General features: G+C 51.9%; 1 protein-coding gene across 4 annotated transcripts; it reads left to right on the top strand.

Annotated features, from left to right (window-relative positions):
* The first annotated feature begins 6,270 nt into the window (after positions 1 to 6,270).
* On the top strand, positions 6,271 to 10,104 carry AQP6 (aquaporin 6). 4 transcript variants are annotated; one of them, XM_019662218.1, is made up of 5 exons: positions 6,271 to 6,874; positions 7,647 to 7,805; positions 8,068 to 8,148; positions 8,818 to 9,069; positions 9,732 to 10,104. In XM_019662218.1, exons 1-4 carry the CDS (start codon positions 6,479 to 6,481, stop codon positions 9,025 to 9,027), a joined length of 846 nt encoding a protein of 281 aa, XP_019517763.1. In that variant the 5' UTR covers positions 6,271 to 6,478; the 3' UTR covers positions 9,028 to 9,069; positions 9,732 to 10,104. The 4 variants fall into 4 exon arrangements, with proteins under 4 accessions (XP_019517763.1, XP_019517762.1, XP_019517764.1 ...); XM_019662217.1 differs by having other exon boundaries at positions 8,818 to 10,104; XM_019662219.1 differs by having other exon boundaries at positions 7,707 to 7,805; positions 8,818 to 10,104.
* Positions 10,105 to 19,932: the final 9,828 nt, after the last annotated feature.

The raw sequence follows: 19,932 nt of genomic DNA on the forward strand, positions 1-19,932 counted from the left end.
CCTCAGCTATGTCAAGTCCCTGCCACTTGAGGAGGGTGTGCCTGCTGGAGAAATGAACCAGCCTGCAGCCCCTTGAGATTCCAAGGGGGTGACCAGCCAGGTCTGTCATTGGGGAGAAGGCACAGCCCTGGACACCCCTCTCTGTACTTCAATGTTCTAGAAAGGTGCCATGTTGGGAACCTGTGCTCAGAGAGAGCAGTGCCTCCTGACACACACACACACACACACACACACACACACACACACACACACACACACACCACACCTGGCCCAGCTATTTCCGGTCTCCCCTCCCCAGCCCCTGCAGGCCAGTGTCCCCACCATTTCCCCCTCTGCACCTGCAGTTCTGCCCTCACCAGCTCTTGTTCCCTTGCCACTGACACTCTTTAGGAAACCTCCTTAACTCGCCAAGCCTCCATCTCTTAAACTATAAAATGAGGATTAAAACCGTTTCCCTCACAGTGTTGCTGTGGGGAATCAGATGAGATGAAGGAGTGAGATTCCTAGGACCTGTCTGCTCTCTGTGGGGATGAGGGTGGAATGCAGATGAGCAGCTCAGCACACAGCCCTGCATCATAGTTAAAGAGTCCTGCTTAGAGTTCAAGTCTTGCTTCACAATTTTGGGTAACATAAGTCTTCTGAGTTTTAATTACCTCATCCGAAAATGGGGATATCTGTACCCACTTCCTGGATGGTTATGAGAATAAAACAAGACAATGGATGGAAGTAAAACCTGTGTGGAAACAGGGCCAGGCACCTCAGAGTGAGTGCTCAATAAAGTAGTGTGAAAAGAAACCCGTGCGTACACACCCCATTATTGAGCCTCTGCTCTCCTGAAGGTGTTTGAACCTGACTGAGCTCTGGCTTCTTGTTGGTGTAGGAACCTCTCCCAGAGGTCTTCAGTTTTGCCCCCGGAAGAGAAAGGGCCAGTAGGACCAGGAGATGGACTGGGAAGGGGTGGAAGAGGCTATGCACCCTATGCAGTCCCAGGTGCTCAGGGTGGGAGCGGCAGAGTCCCTAGCCCTCCTTCACTCTTGAGTCTAGTATCTGTAAGTGGGAGCTGCCGCCGCCCTGCCCTGCCTGCCTCTTCGGCATGCAGTTAACACCAAATGGCAGTGTGCCTATGAGAACCTCAGGAAAGGAGCAATACCTCACCCGCCGCCTCCGGCCCCCACCCCAGTCGGGCCGCAAGTGCCAGCTTCGACCAGCAGGGGGGGACCTCGTCCACCGAATGCACAGCTGCAGTGCTTCCTCGTCCACGAGTCCTAGGTCTGGGCTCCAGCCAGATGGGGCGTGCGGGGTGGAGGACACGGGGAGCCTCTCAGGCCTGGGTCCTCTGGAGCCGCCAGGAAGCAGCTATCCGCAGTTCACCCCCACCCCACCATCTGAGAGGGTGTGCAGAAGAGAGGGGAATCTCTTCCCCATCCAGTTTCCACAAGACTCAGGTAGAGGCACAGCCATGACTGGGAGGCTGGCCTCTCCCCCCAGCCCAGAAAATTGTGTCCTTTTCTCTGACATGTGGGCCTGTAGGGGACAGACCCTCAGGGGTGGATGGGGCACCCAATCCGAAGGAGTTCCAGGTCCCGCCAGAGGGCGAGGGTCCGCCTAGGGTTTTGAGCGGACAAGTTGCGGCGGTCGGGCTGTGTGACCAGCAGAGGGCGCTGTGCTCCATGGTGGCTGCTCCTCGCGCTGCTGGGTCCCGGCTCACAAAGACCTGCGCACACAGCACGCACACCCTAACCCCGCACATCCACAGTGACCTTCAGTTGTACCGAAGGGCTGCGTCTTCTAGGCTCACTCCGTGAGTGTGAGAGCCCCGTCAATCCTCCCCCATTCTGTCTCACAGGGTTGCTGGGGACCAGAACTGGGAGTCTAACTCCATGTGTTCTAGGAGAGGCACACGTGTGTGTGTCACACCCAAGCACATACATGCTCAGTCACTCCTTTGACCCTCTGCTCCATCTGAAAACGGAACCCAGGAAGAGCCTTGATTCTCCTCTAGGCGGCTTCCTCCCTCTTTCACTCCCCCTCTGCCCAGGGGCTGCCAGTTTTCACCAGGTAGGAAGGTGGACATGGTGACATCATAGAGAGATGGAAGAGAATTGGGGGTGAAGGCAGAAAATGGACAGAAGGTTGGCTGCCTAGATGGGTGGACAGGAGGAGGGGTTGCTGGAGGGTCAGCTCTCCCAGCCCTTCTCTGTGCCTCAGCTTCCTCTGCGATCATGTGTGGATGAGATCAGACCTCCTTTCCTGCCACATTTCATGGGGCTTGGTGAGATAATGTGAGGAGGGAAGCTACCTTGAATTCTTCCCTTTCTGATATGTTTTTATTGCCCTTCCTCTTCTCTCCCTGTACTTTCCTCCTTCCCCTCCCTCTTGCTCTCCTTTTTTCCCCCAAGCCCTGAGAGGACCTCAGTCAGAGCTCACATTGCCCCTTGTGTACATGCATGTGCATGCACAGACACACACATGCATGCACACCTTGTCATGAAGGTGCCCATCCCAGCAGTGCAGGGAGCCCAGAGACAGACCTCTGGGAGGTTAAGAGCACACAGCCACCTGACGGGCATTTGTTGGCAGCCAGGTGAAGGGCTTTGGCAAAGGCCTCTGAGCATGAGTGATCTCAAAGCATGGCACTCGAGCCCAGGACCGGCTGGGCCCGGCAAGGTGCTGACTGGAGTTGCAACAAGCCCTTGCCAATACCTGTCTGGCCTCAGGGGTGAAGGACCTTGTCTCAGGCCAGGCAGGGCCCCAGGAAGCTCTGTTCTAGGCCAGCTGGAAACAAGGGTTTCACTTAATTCTCTCTGCCTCTGGGGCCCAGAGCACAGGCCGCAGGTGCTGCTTGTCCTGGAGCTGCTACAGCACCAGGACCCTTCCTCCCTTCCCCCACCTCTCCCAGCCTGGTCCCCACAGCTGTCTCACTGGAGAGGGGAGGGGAGTGGCAATCCTAATCACCAACATTTTCTGACTCAGAGACACTCTCCTAGGTATTAGCACATTTACTGATAATGACACACAGGGAGGTCGGAATTTTCATCTCCATTTTATAAGTGGGGAAACGAAGGTCACAGAAGTTGAGCACAGGTCAGGGGTATAGTATACATAGCAATGTACAAATGCTCTTACTTGTATTGTCTTACCAAAGGCTCTCAACAGATAAGCATTCCTGCCTGGTGTACAGGTGCAGAAACCTAGCCTCTAGGTAAGATATAATAGGGCCTGGAAAGTATCTGTCCCCAAACCCTCTATGGCCCTGTCTGAGGGGAGAGACGGAGAGAGACACCCTGGAGGTTCCCTGGGACAGCTCCTACGCAGGGAACCCACCATGGCGGGGAAGAACGTCACCCATGCTGCCCATCCATTCCTTCATTCCTTGAGTATTTATTGAAAGACTCCTTTAAGCCAGGCAAGCATAGGAGTCTGCAATGGAGCAGTAGAGGCACTAAGGAGGCCAAAGCCAGGAGTAGCCACTGGCTTTGCTTAAGCCAAATTTCTCCATGAAGCTTGACCTGATTCTGCTGTGGGGGAGGAAATCAGAGTGGACTTCATGGAGGAATTAGACTGGAGCAAAGCCTTGAAAGAAAGACAAAGAGGAAAGGCATTCCAAACCCATGATCCCTCCGCTCTTCTGAGATTAGCGGGCATGTTATTATATAAGGAAGAAGCCAGGAGAGGGAGGAGTGCAAACCACAGATGAGGCTGGCAATGGCCAAGGGCTAGCTCCCATCACTCACGGAGCCAAGAGCACAGGGAGGGGCCCCTGACTCAACACAGGAGAAGGCTTACCTCCTCTTCAGGGCCACAGGGAAGCTGGTGAGGGCGCGGGACCCACGGGTGAGCTTGCGCCTGAGGAGGAAGGAAGGGAAGGGGTCTTGTCTGCTAGCTTGGCTTTCTGGGTGGGACAGGAGGCAAGTTGACCTGCTGGAAGGAAGCCTGAGTGAGTGGGGACTTGAAGAGAGTGGGGAAGGTCTGAAGTAGGTCTTAGAAGAATGGGAATAGAGATGCCTAGGGATGGTATAAGGATTGCTGAGTAGAGCTGCGGCCCCTGTTGATGCCAGAGACCATGGACTTGTCATGGCAACAGTCTGCATGGCTGGGTGAGTGTCTCCAGCAGTGCTCAGCAGCCGCAGATGGCTACACAGGCAGAGGGGTGTGAGGAGAATGAGAGTGGAGAGATGTGGGGGAGGTGGGGTAGAGAAAACAGGGAGTTAGGACAGTGGGGCATTGAGGTGAGATACCAGGGGATCTGGCTGGAGAGGGGGCTGGGAGAACAGAAAGAGGATGGGGAAGGGATTTTACTGTGACTGAGATGGAGGAAAGTGAGTGGACAGAGCCTGTGATCAAAGCTGGGATGTTTCACTTAAAGATTTCAGAGGTCCCAGTCCCAGGTGAGGGCGGGTATAAGGCCATAAGAATAACCGGCTGAAATGAAACAGATATGAAAATCACCTGCCTCCAGGAGGTCAAGAAGCTTCTATTCGCTCATTGATTCATTCAACAAATATTTATTGAGCACCTACTATGGCCAATCCCTGTGCAAGACACTACATGTAGGGATGAGCAAAACTTGGCTCCTGCCCCCTCAGGGGCTCACCACCTCACTGGGGAGACACATTAACTCCATGGCAACACCCTATGGTGAGTGTAGCGCATAAAAATGCCCAGGCATGATGGGAGCACACAGAGAGGTCCTCATCCAGGAAAGGAGGAGGTGACATGGAAGTTGAGCCTTAGGGATGGGTTAGCAAAGGGAGTGGGAAGGCACTTCAAGGAGAAGGGAGAGCAACCTGCAAGGAGAAACCAGCATGGAGTGTTCCAGAACCACTGGCCATTTGGTGAGGCCAGAGGGTAACTAACGAGCAAGGCGAGGAGTGGGGAGAGGAGACGTAGGAGAAGCAGGATCCCAGGGGGGACAGGAGGCTTTGAAGAGATTTTAGCAAGGAGCAGCAGGATCACATTTGCATTTTAGAAAGATCACTTGGCTGCAGTGTGGATAATTGATTGGAGCAGAGCAAGGGAGCAGACAGAGAGAATGGTTAAAGGCTGCAGGGCAGCAGGGGTGGCAAGAAGAGGGCACAGTCAAGAAACATTTAGGACTCAAAATCAGCATGCCTTGCTGCCTTTACTGGATGGGGAAGGGGGCAGGGATTGGGGGGGTGGGGAGAAGAGTCCAGGATGCTTCCCAGGTGCCTCCAACTGATCCGGAGGAAACAGGAGGAGTGTGTTTGGGAGGACAAAGAGGTAGGAGGATCTCATTTTGAGAAAGGTTGCATTTGAGGAGCCCGAGGACAACCAGGAGACAAACACAACAGCTAGATATGGCCAGGGGCTGGCGAGGTCAGGGCACCCAGATGTGGTTAAGAGGTGAAAACTATTATTTTAACAGCTGGGCAGGTTCTTCTCAGGGAGGGAATAGCTTTGTGGAGGTCAATACCTTGATATGCTGCTGGGGGTAAAAGGGCAGAGCTTAGGGCATGGGTGACCTTAGGGCCAGCATCACGACAAAAATGGCTAAGCTGCCCTGCCTGAGATGTAAAGGAATGTTTTGGCCCCTGAGAGAAGGAGAGCAGAGAATGGAGGGGGGATGGGACTGAGAAGGGAGGAGGAGGGTGAGGGAAACAGAAAGAGTCGAGGAGAAGTGGGTGAGAGACCAGTGGAAATTCCCCTGGCAGGCAGCAGAGGTGCCCACTGCCATGTGTGTCATCTGGTTAGCTGTGGAATAAACCCGTCCTCCATCTGGCCCCTCTGCACCCCCATAGGCCCATGTCCTTAGTAAAGTTAACTCTATTAACATCTGCTTTCTGTGAGTGGGGTTTTAGGTGGGAATGGAGGAGAGAGCTCCATTTCACATCTGGGTTTATGGGCACAGAACAGTGTGAGTCCATCTGAAGGCAGAGCCTGCAGGCAGAGGGGGCCCAGGAGAACAAGAGCTTCCCCTACACAATGCGCAGGACCCTCTGAAGCAGGCCTTGGACTTGCGGATCTGAGTGATTTTGTTCTACCTAAGCTGACATCGGGGATTTGAACACCCTGGAATCCCATGCCCACCCCTCCTCCTGCACCTACGACCCTCAGGTTGGGCCCCTGCCTGCCACACTGTTAGGCCTGCCCAGCTTGGAAACCTCCTGGGAGGTTCCAGCTCAGCACCCTGAGACTGCCTCCCCTCCCCCCCAGCTGTCAGGTGAGCTCAGGACAGGGCAGGCATGTGAGTACCGCCCCTTATGCCACCCCCACACCTCCCACCTACCCAGACACACATAATAACCCCATCAGACCGACCCTTGCCAGTCTGACCAGCACAGTCCGAGGATAGCAGTGCCGTGGAGAAGTTGCAGGTGGGGGCCTGCGAAGCTTCTACACAGACAGCCAGAGCAGGCCAGAGACAAGATTAGAGGAGGCAGAGGAAACCAGGGGCAAGGCAAGCAGAGAGAGGCCCTGGGAGCAGAAGAGGTGGCAGCCAAGGCCCTGAGACCTAGACATGATGAAGCCGGAAGGGCGCGGCTTGACCAAGATGAGGGGGCACCAGCTCTGGACAGCCACCAGCAAGGCACTGTTTGCGGAGTTCCTGGCCACAGGGCTGTACGTGTTCTTTGGCGTGGGCTCGACTCTGCACTGGCCCTTGGCGTTTCCCACTGTGCTGCAGGTCGCCATCACCTTCAACCTGGCCACAGCCGTGGTTGTGCAGATCACCTGGAAGGCCAGCGGGGCCCACGTCAACCCCGCCGTGACGCTGGCCTTCCTTGTGGGCTCTCAGATCTCATTGCCCCGTGCTGTGGCCTATGTGGCTGCCCAGCTGACAGGGGCCACTGTGGGGGCTGCTGTGCTTTATGGAGTCACAACGGGGGACCTTCGAGAGACCCTTGGGATCAACATGGTAGGGAGGGGCACCTGGCAGGGCCAGATGGGAGGTGTCTAAACAGGTGGTAAGGGTAGGGGGCCAAGCTGGGGGAGAGGGGGCAGGGAGGTAACCACTCAGCCACGTGTTCCACACCTGTTCTGGGCTGGGCCGTGAGACCCAGGGGGATCAAAGTGTGGGTGGCCTTAGTGCAGGCAGAGCAGAGATGTGACTGTGGTTCAAAGAAGAGGTGGAGCAGGGAGAAGCCCCACTAAGGGGCAGGAGTTGGAGAAGGACCAGGCATGTGGGGGTCGGGGTAGCCAGGGGTGGCGGCAGGGGCCCTGCCCGTGCTTCATCTTCCTCCCTCAGTCCCCCTCCTGTCCCTTGCTCCTGTTTTCCCACATGCCTCCCTTCTCAGCACCCTGATGCCTGTTTCACCCGGCCCCCCTCCCCTCATCATCTATGTTCCACCTACTTCCCCAAATGTCCTCCTTCCATTCCCACCCAGGTCCCCTCCCAGTCAAACATGCACCCCAGCTGCTCCGAGCCTCCCCTCTCCCACCAGTCCTGCACTCCTGCCACCCCCCTGAATCACTGGGCCCCAACCAACCTTTGGATCGAGAAGGGCAATACACACTTCTTCAGGGAGCAAGTGTCCGGGGCTGACCTGAACCCCACCACATAGTTCTCCCTAAGTCCTGGAACTGGCGCTGGTGAGGTGTCACACACTTACAATGAGGAAATGAGGTGGGGGCGTGTCACCATCTCCTGGCAGAGCCCACGTGGGCTCCAGCATAACCCCCTTACCCAGGTCTGGAGCAACGTCTCGACCAGCCAGGCAGTGACAGTGGAGCTGGTTCTGACCCTGCAGCTGGTGCTCTGTGTCTTTGCTTCCACCGACGGCCGTCAGGCATCAGGCTCCCCGGCTGCCATGATCGGGATATCCGTGGCATTAGGCCACCTCATCGGGGTAAGGGGCAAAGGGGATGCCATGCATATACACACACTGCTCCGCCTGGGGGGGACTACAGAGGGGTCCTAAAAGCCGGGCAATGTCCCTCCTTGAGTCCCTCATGCCTTGGGGCCAAGGCTGTGCCCCACACTCCAGGCCCAGGAGATAATGCTGCAGAAGCCAAAGTTCAACTGGGGCTCTAAACCAAGGCAGAAGGGACTATCCCCTCCCAGGCTTGCCTTAAACCTCTCCACACCCTGAACCCACGATCGCTCCCCAGGTCTACTTCACTGGCTGTTCCATGAATCCAGCCCGCTCCTTCGGTCCTGCCATCATCGTTGGGAAGTTCACACTCCACTGGGTGAGACCCTTTGCTGGCAGACATGGAGAGGGGAGAGGGCCCAAGTAGGGACAATAGGGACCATGGCTTTCACCAGCAGTGGGGCCACAGAGACTTGGGGAGATACGTCGCCCTGCCACAGGCCGTCTCGAGCCCCGATGGAGGTTTCCCTAAGCTCAGAGGACCAGAGCACGAATCCTGGCTTTGTGCTTCCTTTCCAGCTTCAGTAGCCGGGGGGTACCCAGTGGACTGGCAAGAAACGGGCCAGGGCAGGAACCGCAGCCTTGGCCCAGAACTCAAATCCTGGCTGTTTCCTTACTCACTTTCTCCAGCTGGACCAATTTCCAAACTTGGATAAAGAAATAGATAAACAGAAATAGACACACACACACACACCAGCAAAGACAGGAACAGCACTAGCCAAGGCTCCTGGCTGGCCTGGGAGGCGAGGCAAGAGGACGCTGGGCCGGCCCTGTGGGAGGCACAATCCCCTCACCTCCAGGGACTGGCAAGCGGGGAGGGGAGAGGGGTGGGTGGAGGGGGATGCCCCTTCTCAAATCTGCCACCTTGTAGACAGCTTGAGGGTACCTGGGAGACCAAGTCAACACTAGGGAAGCAGGCAGGGGCCTCAAAGCACGCTTCGATCTGACAGCTCAAGGGCCAGGTGCTCACTTCTCTCTGCCTCCTCAGATCTTCTGGGTGGGACCCCTGACAGGGGCTATCCTGGCTTCGCTGATCTACAACTTCATCCTGTTCCCTGACACCAAGACCCTGGCCCAGCGACTGGCTATCCTCACGGGCAATGCGGAGACAGAAAAACTGGTAGCGGTGGAGTCCCAGAAGGAATCCCAGTCCGGTTCAGGGGACACCAAACTGGAAAGTGTGTGTCAGATGGTATAGAACTTGGCTCCCGTCCTCAGGCTTCTGAGAGGAGCTGGGGAGGTGAGCAGTATGTCCAGGACTTCAAGTTTTCTGGGGAGATAGGGGGTGCTTTCAAGGGTGGGTAGGGAGGCTTGGCCTCTTGTCCTAACAGGGTGGGCAAGGGGTGCCAATCCCTTTCCCTGGCATTACATTTCTAGATAGAATCTGGGGAGCAAATATGTTCAGGTTCCTCCTCCTCTACCTCTTAACGGGACAGAGCAGAGGGAGGCGGGGAACTGCCGTCCTCTTCTCTCATCCATCTGGACTCCTGATCCCCATGTCTAAGCAGGCAGCCACTCTGCTTAGAGACTAAGGGCTAAAGGGACCTCAGGGAACCCCAACTTTTCATCCCACCCTTGGGGAGGAGGGGCCAGACTTCACAGAAGCCTGAGTTCCTCAGAGGCATGTCTCTGCTCTTGGGTGTGGTTTGGGGGCTATGGCTCCCCCTCAGACTGGGGGCTTTCTGAGGACAGAGATTACCTTCCCAAGAGACCTTCATTCTTCATTTCTCCAAATGCCCAGGAAAGGACTCCACACTTAGGAAGAGCCGATACTAAAAGGGCACTTTTCTTGGGCTAGCAGATGGGCAGGCTATAGGAAGACAGGTTTGGGCCAAACAGGCCTTTTCCAGAGCAAGCTCTTTCCGGGTGTTTGCCCGCCTTCTATCTCAGCCCCATTCACAGGAGCAATCCTGAGAGGGGCGACCCCAGCCCAGCCCTGGGTCCATGATTTGGGCCAGAAAAAGCCATCTCCAGCCTCATTCTCAGCTCCACCAGGAGCCCTCAAAAGCTGCTGAATAAGCCCCAACGATGCTAGGAACTCAAGAATGACCCAGGAAACCACAGTTTTCAGTTCAATGCCTCTGAATGACTACCGGAGTCTCAGTTGGTTGGCTAATATTTACAAGCTGCTGCAAATTGACTCTGCCCATGACGTGGGGTCCTATCTGGATCTCGGCTTCCCCAGCTGTTGAATGGGCACAAGCCTCCCCCAGGGAATGCTGTGAAAACAAACAAGGGATTGGAAAATGTTTGGGGAAATTAAAATGCTAGAAAAACAAAGCCAATAAAAGATGGTTATTGTTGCTATTACTGTAATTACTGGGTTTGAATACAATTGCTGTTGGTAATGGGAGGCGAAGAAGGGAGACAGGGAGATGATTGCTAAGGCGGGGAAGAGAGGTTTTTCTCCTGTCATCTGCTCCACTCATGGGAGGGCCCTGCCTCCTTCTATCCTGGGTCTACTGACCAGAGAACTTTGAGTGTGTGTAGATGGCGGGGGTTGGGGGAGGGACCCTGGAATGAAGAGACAAGCCAATAAAAGCCAGCTCTTCTCATCTCTATGGTGCCCATCACCATGGCACCCTGAGATGCAGCAACCAAACTCCATAAAAAAGATAGGTTCTTTTCCATGATGTCTCCAAAGGGGCTGGGGGTGGGGGAGGGGCTGCCAGTCTTCTGAGGGCAGGCTTAGCCCGTCACCAGTTCAGTAACCGAGTCCCAGGTGCTCCTCGCCACAGCAGCTGTGCTCAGCTTTCTGTAGTATTGTCAGTGCAGAGTACTATTCACATCTCTCCAAGCTGGGCCACATTCATCCATCTTCACAGTCTCTTACAGCCCAGGGCTTCTTGTGCCCTTTTATGAGCAGGGACAGCTGGGTTTGTGTGTGTGTGTGTGTGTGTGTGTGTGTGTGTGTGTGTGTGTGTGTGTATGGAGGTTGTGACTGACTTGCTAAAGGTCACCCAGCTCAGTACCACAGCTTCCTAAGGTCTCCCCAGCTCCCAGCTTAGAATTTTCCAAAATAGCGCTCGGGCGGTGCTTATACAAGCTGCAGCCAGAGAAAAGAAGGAAGCGGGAACTAGAAGGTTGAAGAGGGCAGGGGGTGGAGCTCCTGCAGGAGGTCCTTAAGCTCCTAGACAAATTATCTCTGCATCCCTAGCCGAGCACACCCTGGGTGCTCAATAAAAGTCTGATGAATGGATGACTGAGGCTGGGTGGCTGGGAGGGAGGAGAAGTAGTAATTGATCAACAGGAGGAGAATTCAGGAGTTACAGCCCCAAATGAGCCAAAAATGAGCAGCTGAGAAGCCTGGGCTTGCAGGTAGGGGTAGCTGGGAAGAGCGTGCACAGCCACACTTGAGTCCCCACCCCTACTCCAGAGCCAATTGTGTAACCACTGTCCCAGGATCTTCAGGCCAAAAGGGTAAGGCTGATGATGGCCTGAAGAGAAAGCTGGGGGCTACCTTCACAATTAGTCCTTTGAAGCTGTGCTGTCAGAATAGACTAGAACGAGAGGAGACAAGCTTCATGAGAAGTGAGGAATTAGGTTAAAGTCTGAAGAGCATCCGAAGTTCGACAGGAATGAGTAACCAAAGGTGAGCTGCTTCTCTGCAGACCTTTAATAGGCCAGCCGGCCATCTGTTTGGATGAGGGAAGGGCAGGCCTTCAGGGAGCCAAATCTCAGTGGTTGCAGCCAGGGGCAGCGGGTTTCACAGTCACAGCCCCGTGAGCCTGGGTGGGGGGCCAGGAGCACAAGGAAGACAGAGACCCAAGCAGGCAGACCCTTGGTGTGCACTCCCTTCCTCCCGTTTGTCAGGGGAAGTTTTTAATTAATGGTGTGTAATCTGATCTGGCCCTCTCCCTGCTGAGCGCTGCCTTCAATCAGCAGAGCCATCTGCAATTGCAATTCATAATTCTCCCCAAAGGGAGGGGGACTCTGGACGGGTGCCTTGGTGATTAATACAATTAGCCTTTTATGTTGATGATTGTCTTAGCAGGAGCAGATGATGCCAGCACAGGGCCTAGGCTGTCACTTACCCATTGGTTGGCAGGAAGCCCCTCTATGCTTTCCACCCCCACAGCTACCTCGGGGTATAAAGGGGACAGGTCTAATCTGGGACCACAATGTGGAAGGGGGTGAGCCCACGAAGGGGCCAGGCTCTGGGACACATGTGGGCTCCTTAGAGGGGAGAGGAGGAGCAAGACGGTAATCTAGGGACTCGTTTCCAAAGAAAATCACTTTGACCTAAAGGATTCTGTGCACCAAGGTTAAAAGGAAAAAGACTACATAAAGGTAGAATAGGGGTTGAAAGGGTTCAAAGGGTTTAAATACAGGCTCAAGCACTTATAGCTGTGTGAACTTGAGCAAGTTACTTAAGGATCCTAAGTCTCTTTTTCTTCATCTGGAAAATGGGGTGTATTCCCAAAGAGGTTGAAAGAACTACATGGGACTTTTTTTTTTAAGATTTTATTGGGGAATTGGGGGGAGGGGAACAGCATTGGGGAATTGGGGAAGGGGAACAGACAAGTTGCTGTCCTTTGGTTCTTCAGTCTAGTTGTGGAGGACGCCGCTTCACTGGCCCATGTTGGTATTATCATTGTGCTCTTCCAGGCTGAGACAGTTGGTCACTAGCCATTGGGCAGCCGCTCATGGTGGCTCATGGCAGCTTACGGCAGCTCTCGTGGGCCGCTGGCTGCTCATTCTGGTTGCCGCCCACTCATGGTAGCTCACGGCAGCCCACTGCAGCAGGGGCTGCAGCCTACACCATCGCCGGCCACTCCCGGCAGCCCAGCTCCAGGTCAAGCTGTTGTTCACAATCTTAGCTGTAGAGGGCGCAGCATCACTGGCCCATGTGGGAACCAAACCAGCAGCCCTGCTGCTCAGGGTTCGCACTCCCAAGCCAACTCTTATCCAATTGAGCCACTCAGCGGGCCCCTATGTGGGACTTTTGTGTTCAGCACCATGCCTTGACACATAGATTGCAATCAGCGGTGGCAGTTTTTACCATCATCGCAGTAGATTGCCATTCCCTCTGCCAATGAATACGGCTATTTCCCCTGCGGTTTCTAACGCAGCCCAGCTCTAGAAGGGATCACTTCCTCCCTATACCCCAGGCTTAGCTTTTAGCAAAGGAGACAGATTATGCGAGTATGAGTGTGTTTGAAAAGAGGATCCCAGAGGAAAACGGAGTCAAGAATCAAACTCAAGCAAGAGAAATAAGGGCTGCCTCAGAACAGTGAAAGAGGGGCATTGGCGAGACCATGGCTGGGAAATGGTTTGGGGGAGATGCAGGACCCTGGGTGGGTATAGAGCAGTGAAAAGGAGGGCTTTGAGCATCTGGAATTTCATATGGAAGCTAAGTAAACAAAAGGAGTAGCCATCAGAGCTGCGGGTTTAAGAGGCAGCACAGATCAAAATCTGTGGTCACTGATCTCTGATAACAAGGAAAAGTGATTTGGAACCAGCTGATTGGGGTTTTGATGGGAGACTCCACTAGGTCAGGAGAGGGCATCACCTCAGTTCCTCTGGATTCCCAGAGCTGTTCTCCATGATCTGGAGCAGTGAGAATACTTGCTATGGAGAGATGTTAACCTGCAGCCAATGCCAGGCCCAGCAATGTCGGGGAAGATAGGGAGGAGAGGAGGGAGACATTAAGGGCTAATCAAGATGAAGCTTCCGGCCAAGCTGTGGCCACTGGGGCAGCTGGGGCAGGGGGTCCACACTGCCGAGTTCTGCAATCACGTCTCAGGAAGGGGCAGCTACAATGAGGAGCAGTCACATATTTAGCAAAAGCTGCAGAGGGGAGACATGGTTCATGAAGGGGGTTTATAAGGGTGGGGAGTTCAATGACACTAATTAATAGGCTGCAGGTAATGAGCAGAAAAAGGGGAAATAAAATACTGCTTCAGAGCTCTTTTGAAGTCAGATGATGGGGCAGTTACGGACAGAGCTGGGGATGGAGGAGGACAGAGACAGAAGCAGGGACCAACAAACTGACCCCATAACCAAGGACGGGTAAAAGATGGCCGAGCCAGGACAGCAGTTGGGGTGTCTCGGTATGGAACACCAGGCTGGAGGTACTTCCTTAGCCTGGAATATGCTTCTGGGCCCTCGCTAGCTGCCTTGTTTACCACTCTGATCCAGCTTGAATGTCATCACCTCCTAGGCTCTCTTAAGCCTCCAGTTCCCTCACTCCTCTGGGCTCCTCCAGCACTCTGCGCCCACCTCCATCCTGGCACTGAACACATTACTTCATAGGTATTTGAACATCTCTCTCTACTGAACAGGAAGACCTTCTTTTTTTTTTAAATATTTTTATTGGAGAATTGGGGGAAGGGGAACAGACAAGTTGCTGTCCTTTTGTTCTTCAGTCTAGTTGTGGAGGACGTTGCTTCACTGGCCCAAGTTGGCACCATCATTGCGCTCTTCCCGGCCGAGGCAGATCAGTCGTTGGCTTCTGGACGGCCGCTCACAGCGGCTGCTGGCTGCTCACGCTGGCTGCTGGCTACACACGGTAGCCCGTGGCAACCCACTGCCACAGGGGCTGCAGCCTAGCCGTTGTCGGCGACTCATGGCAGCCCAGCTCCAGGTTGAGCTGTTGTTCAGCATCTTAGCTGTGGAGGGCAGTGTCACTGGCCCTCATATGTGGGATCTGAACCGGGGCCCTCTGGCGTCCCAAGCCAGCTCTTAACCAACGCACCATTCGGCCGGCCCAGGAAGACTTTCTTAAACAAAGTTATATTTTTAGTCTATTTCTCATCTCAGAGCAAGTTTTCTTACCGTGACTAGCTGTCTTTTTCTTGTTGGTCCCCAAACCATGGCCTTCCAGTTTAAATGGAGGGGAGACCTCCTCTGGTATTCTGGATTTGGTGAGCATATAGGACAAAGGATTGCAATAAACACTCCCAATTCCCTGCCCAAACAGAGTATCTAACACCTCTAATCTCTTTTGTGTTAAAGTTCCCCGAATGTTTTTTTCCTAGTCTGTGATTTAATTCCACCAGGACATCCTATTATTTTGGTCTTGGCCTCACTGATTCACAATGACTTTTCTCCCCCCCTTCCCCGACTCAGGGGTCACATATAATGGGCTCTGAGGGTCATGACTCGGGCAGATTTTCATCCTATCCTACACATTGCTTGTCTGCTTCTTCGTGCCAGATGAGCCTTGCTTTTCCTATACTGCAGCTTCCCTCAGACCTGGGGGATCTCCCTGCTGTAATCTCTCCAAGGCTAAGTAGCCGGTTTCCTGGCCTCCAATCTGGTCTAGCCAACAGCCTATCTCCCACGAACTGCTGATACTTCCAACCCAAATAACACTGATAATAAGATGCACCATTATTTTATGAGCCACTAAGAAAGAAAAATCACTGCATTATATTTGCATGATGCCATTAATTATAAGATAGCCCAATTCTCGGAGATATTAAAACATTTTAAGTGTATCTTATGATCAAGGAAATGATCCTCTCTCCTTCAAATCTTGGCTCTTTTAGAGTTTAAAGGAAAGGGGAATGGAAGGCCAAAGGGGGGCCACACTGGAAGGTCTCAGGTCTCCTCCTCCCTCTTTGGGGATGGCTACTATTGCCCTCATGGGCTCTCAGCTCCTATGCATCTCTGTTGCTAGTCCAGCTTTTAATACCCAGGCCACCCCTCACTGTGAACATCAGTGCCAGGGAGGCCACTACAGAGAACCCTTTTCAGGGAGGCAAAACAAAGCACAAGCCATGCCAAGCCGGGAGCACCGTTTTTGAGGAGGTAATCACCTAGCACTCCAACACCATTTATCCAACCACTTCCCACCCTCCGGGGTTATCTGCCTGAACCTCCAGGCCAGTGCCATGAGGAGATGCCCAGATTAGTCATTTCCTCCTAATCGGGCTAAGACAGCTCCGTTAAGCTGCCGACTGCAGGCAATTCCCGTTAAAGCAAAGCAGCTGGAAAGGGCTTAGCCCTTTAATGCCAGCAGCTGTACCTCCACAGTGCGGCTGCTCTGCCGAGGGGCTGGACTCTGTCCAGAAGCATCAGGCGTTCAGCCCCAGTCAATGTGCATTAACCTAGGAGGAGAGAGGAGCCAGCTCACCAGGAGGAGGGGAGGTGGTTCATCTAAACACCCCCACCCCCAGGCTTTGCTTCCCAACGAGGAAGAAAAATTCCAGCCCTTTTGTCTCCCTCGCTCTACTACAATCTGGATAAATTGCATCATCTCACAAGCAGAAAGAACTTTGTGGCAAACGCAACTCCATTTAAAAAATTCACCTAGGAACATGACAGATCCACTTGTTAGTTCTGACAACAAAAAAGACTTTAGGCCATTAACCACGCCGACTCCTCCGTTGAGCTGATTTTCTTTTTTCTCTGAGGTCTGAAATATGCTTCTGATTCCAGGTATGCATATGTGTGGACCAAACAGACTGACTACCTCTTCTTGGAGAGCACTGGGCCCCAGGGTTGAGTAGGGAGGAAGCTGAAAAGCCCTCAGAAAGCCCTGGCACAGAGCAGGCTGCTGAAGAGAGATCACTTGAAGACTTCTTACTAAAAGCCAGATGGTGAACATGAGACGGGGTGAGAGCTAATGCCACTCAGGGGGAAAGCCAATAAGCTAATCCGCTGACACGTTTCTAGAAGCAGGCTGATGGCTTTGGTTCAGAGACTTGCCTGTTCTTGGCTATGAGCTGCAGAGCACACAAGGGTGGCCTGAGAACAGACTCCCACCGGTAGCAACCTCAAGCACTCATATCAGCTCTTCCTTCTCCTCCCACCCAGAAAACATCCCTGGATCACCAAGCACAGGTCTTCATTCTACCAGACAATCACCCCAACCATTAAGACATTCTCCTATCCTAAACGCTTTTCCCAGCAGTCTGGGCCTCCCAGCTCTTTCTGGGTCATCTGCTGAGTACATAAGCACAACCACATACAGCCCTGAATGGAACCATTTATGTACCTAATATACTAACAAGCCCACGATGCTGAAAAAATCTGAAATAGCAAGCGCCACAGCTGACCTCTAGAGTGGAACTACATCCCTGGGGTTCTAATCCCAGCTAAACTATAATTAGTTTGTGGGAATTTGAGCCAAATCAACTTTCTGAATTTGTCAGTTGGGATGACATCACCTATCCTGCCCACTGAACATGTGTGGTGAGGTCAAGTAAGATGACAAATGAAAGCACTCTGTATATTGTAAATCACCATATTACTTTTTCTAGAGGCTCTGTAGGGAATCGGTTCCTAAGTCCGTCTTCACTGATGACCAGAGAAGATATGAACTGGCAAGTACTTTATTATTAGTTTAAATATCCATTTACACGTGTCTGAGCCTAGCACACAGATGGTGTCCAGCTAGGTGAGCTATGAGAATAATGCTATATAAAAACAATGCAACTACGAAGCTATAGAGGGAGAAGGTAGACAAAAGGAAAAATTCCTGCTTCCAACTCTCTGAGTGCCTGAAAAGTGTCCTCCTTTCCCATCCCACATGACTGCAGAGAAGGCTCCCACACACTACGAGGTTATTCCTGGTGATATCAAGCTGTCTTCTGCCTGACTTCGTGAATAGAAACCATCAACAAATACAGATTCTGAGAACCAGAGGCTAATAAATTACACAAGTTAAGGAACTCCTGACCTGGGGCCTTCACTTATTTACAAAATATACCAGCTACAGGGAGCAGATTTAATAAAAATTAAACTCTTAGGTTCAGTGGCCATTCTCCAAACCCTGTTTATACTAAAAGCACAATGACTAACATGCCCCGACCCTGAGCACTTAAAAAGCTTTTCGCACCAGTGGCTACAGCTTGAGTCATGACCAAGACTATCAGAGAACATTATCAAGAACCTACTGTGTGAGCTGGGCCAACTTGAACACTAAACCCTGTGCCACTCTTGTTTCTCAGATCTGGACTACACAACAGCTGTCCCTCCTCATGCTGAGAGCCTAAGAAAAGGTGATGCATGATTAAGCAAAGCGCTCGGTGTACCAGGCACAGCAGTGGGTCTCCCAAATGCTTTTCCAATAGGAAATCATATACTGTATGTATGTATGTATGTATGTATGTATGTATGTATGTGTGTGTGTGTGTCTATCTGAAACTTTAGGTGGGTAGGGAGGCCCTGCTGGAACAAAAAAACAGCAAGCCTGGTGTCTTTGCTCCTTGCAACGCTCAGCACTACTTGTCACTTTGTGCTACCCAATAATTTAAGCTTGAATATAAGAATTCAAGACCCCTTTCAATGCCACAGGTTCAGTTCATAGCTAAAAAATGACTTTTTGCCACGGTAAATCAATTGAGCACCCTATAGTCTTCTGATCAAAACTCAGATGCCTTCTTGCCTTCTATTTCTGCAAGCAATGAATTCACCCTCCAAAGGAAGGAGAAATCATTAAACACCCAGTAATAAATGTAAACTGTTGCTGCTGAATCAAACCATGTAATGCTTGCCCAGTCAAATAAACATCAAACGTAGGAGTCTTACATAGATTGACGAAGAAAGGATTTAAAGATTCTGATTATTAGCAAGTGGGACAGTAAAGTTAAACTACATTAAAAGAAGAGGAAGAGGCAGCATCAGAAAGGGTCAGAAGCCAGAGGCTGGGGTGACAGCCACCCCAAGGCACTGGACCCTTTCCACAGATCTCATACAAGGAGGTATAATATAATTAAGAAAGCCCTCGAAAGTCATGCTGTTCCACTGAAGGGCTGTTAAAAGAAGTTGAAGGTGGGGACGTATTTCCCTTTGCTAATATCAGAATTATTTTCATGGCTAAGGTCTCTTGGCCTAGCCCAAAACTAAGCAACTGGCTGCCAACACTTGACACATAGGACCATTTCCTTTTTCGTTAATGGGCCATCAGTTCCTGCATAGGGAAGTCTTGCCTTCACTAACATTATACAATCCATTTACTTTCTCTACATTAGTGACTTAAAATGCACCTTGGGGACATACTACAGAACAGCAAATGTGGAGCCAGGCCAACACTAGGCTTGCAGAGACGTAAGAGAGATAGCATCTAGGACAAAGTTTAAAATAACAAAACCTAACAGGCGTGTGTGTATGTGTATGTGTGTGTAAAGGGGGGAGGGGAGATGGGACCCATCCTCTGTCAATTTGCTGAGGCAGATGGGCCCTGCTGTGAGAACTGCCCCCTCCTGGGAAAAAAGCCAGTAGGTTGCTTCCTCTCTCCGCAGTTCCATATTAAGCCTGCAACTGTTTACGTTCAATCTCAGATACATTCTGTTCGCCAGCTTCAGAGTTCCAAGTGCAGGTGCCCTCGGTTAATCATCCCAGCTCACTCCAGAGTCACTTCCAGCAGTGAAGGATGTTCCTTCCAGGCAGGCAGCCAGCCAGAGTCATTTTTTCTTTTTTTAAATCTGCACCATTCTGGTCCCTAAAGACTTGTTTAAAAGTTTGGTTTTTTGTTTAAAGTAGTTTCTTCAAATGAGAGGATAACAGTCATAGGGACAAATCTAGAACTTCATTTTGGACAATGAAAAAGGCTGAGAAACAAAAATAAACTCCTGGAGGTGATCAAGTTTGGGTGGAGTGAGAGATTAGAGGTGAACGATAAACTCAAAACACTTTGAGGGAAAATAGTTTCTTTAAAAAAAAGGCACGGAAGGTTACTACCTTCCAGGACAAGAAAACCAACCTCACATTCATTTTGAAAAAACTATTTACTTTTTGCCAAATATTATTCCAAATATGTGTTTTACAGACAAGGGTCAATATGGGTCAGAAACATTCTATAGAAGAAAGCATTTTTATAGACATTGGAAATAATTTTAATAGAACAAGCTCATATTTATCTAGATGTGGCTATGTTACACAAGAAGATTTCAGCATCCAAAGTGCAAAGACAAAATGACTGTGGCTTTTCTTGCCACACAAAATATTGACAATCTCCCCTTATAGCCTACTCTCAATTGTTAGTTAGGATGCCAAATAGACAGCACACTGACTTTAGGGCTTCAATGGACCAGGGTGTGTGCGCGTGCATGTGTGTGTGTAGCACCTTTAGGGCTCCGATGGACCAGGGCAGATGTGTACAGGGGTGTGTGTGTGTGTGTGTGTGTGTGTGTGTGTGTGTGTGTGTGTGTGT

This window comes from Hipposideros armiger, unplaced genomic scaffold (genome assembly GCF_001890085.2).
Source record: "Hipposideros armiger isolate ML-2016 unplaced genomic scaffold, ASM189008v1 scaffold_371, whole genome shotgun sequence".
In the NCBI taxonomy this organism is placed as follows: domain Eukaryota; kingdom Metazoa; phylum Chordata; class Mammalia; order Chiroptera; family Hipposideridae; genus Hipposideros; species Hipposideros armiger.

Bases quoted from the DNA above. Each gene is read 5' to 3' on its own strand.
- AQP6 (XM_019662217.1), top strand. From the start codon at position 6,479: ATGATGAAGCCGGAAGGGCGCGGCTTGACCAAGATGAGGGGGCACCAG. The intron at 6,875-7,646 runs GTAGGGAGGGGC...CCCCTTACCCAG, and splicing joins AGACCCTTGGGATCAACATG to GTCTGGAGCAACGTCTCGAC. The intron at 7,806-8,067 runs GTAAGGGGCAAA...ATCGCTCCCCAG, and splicing joins CATTAGGCCACCTCATCGGG to GTCTACTTCACTGGCTGTTC.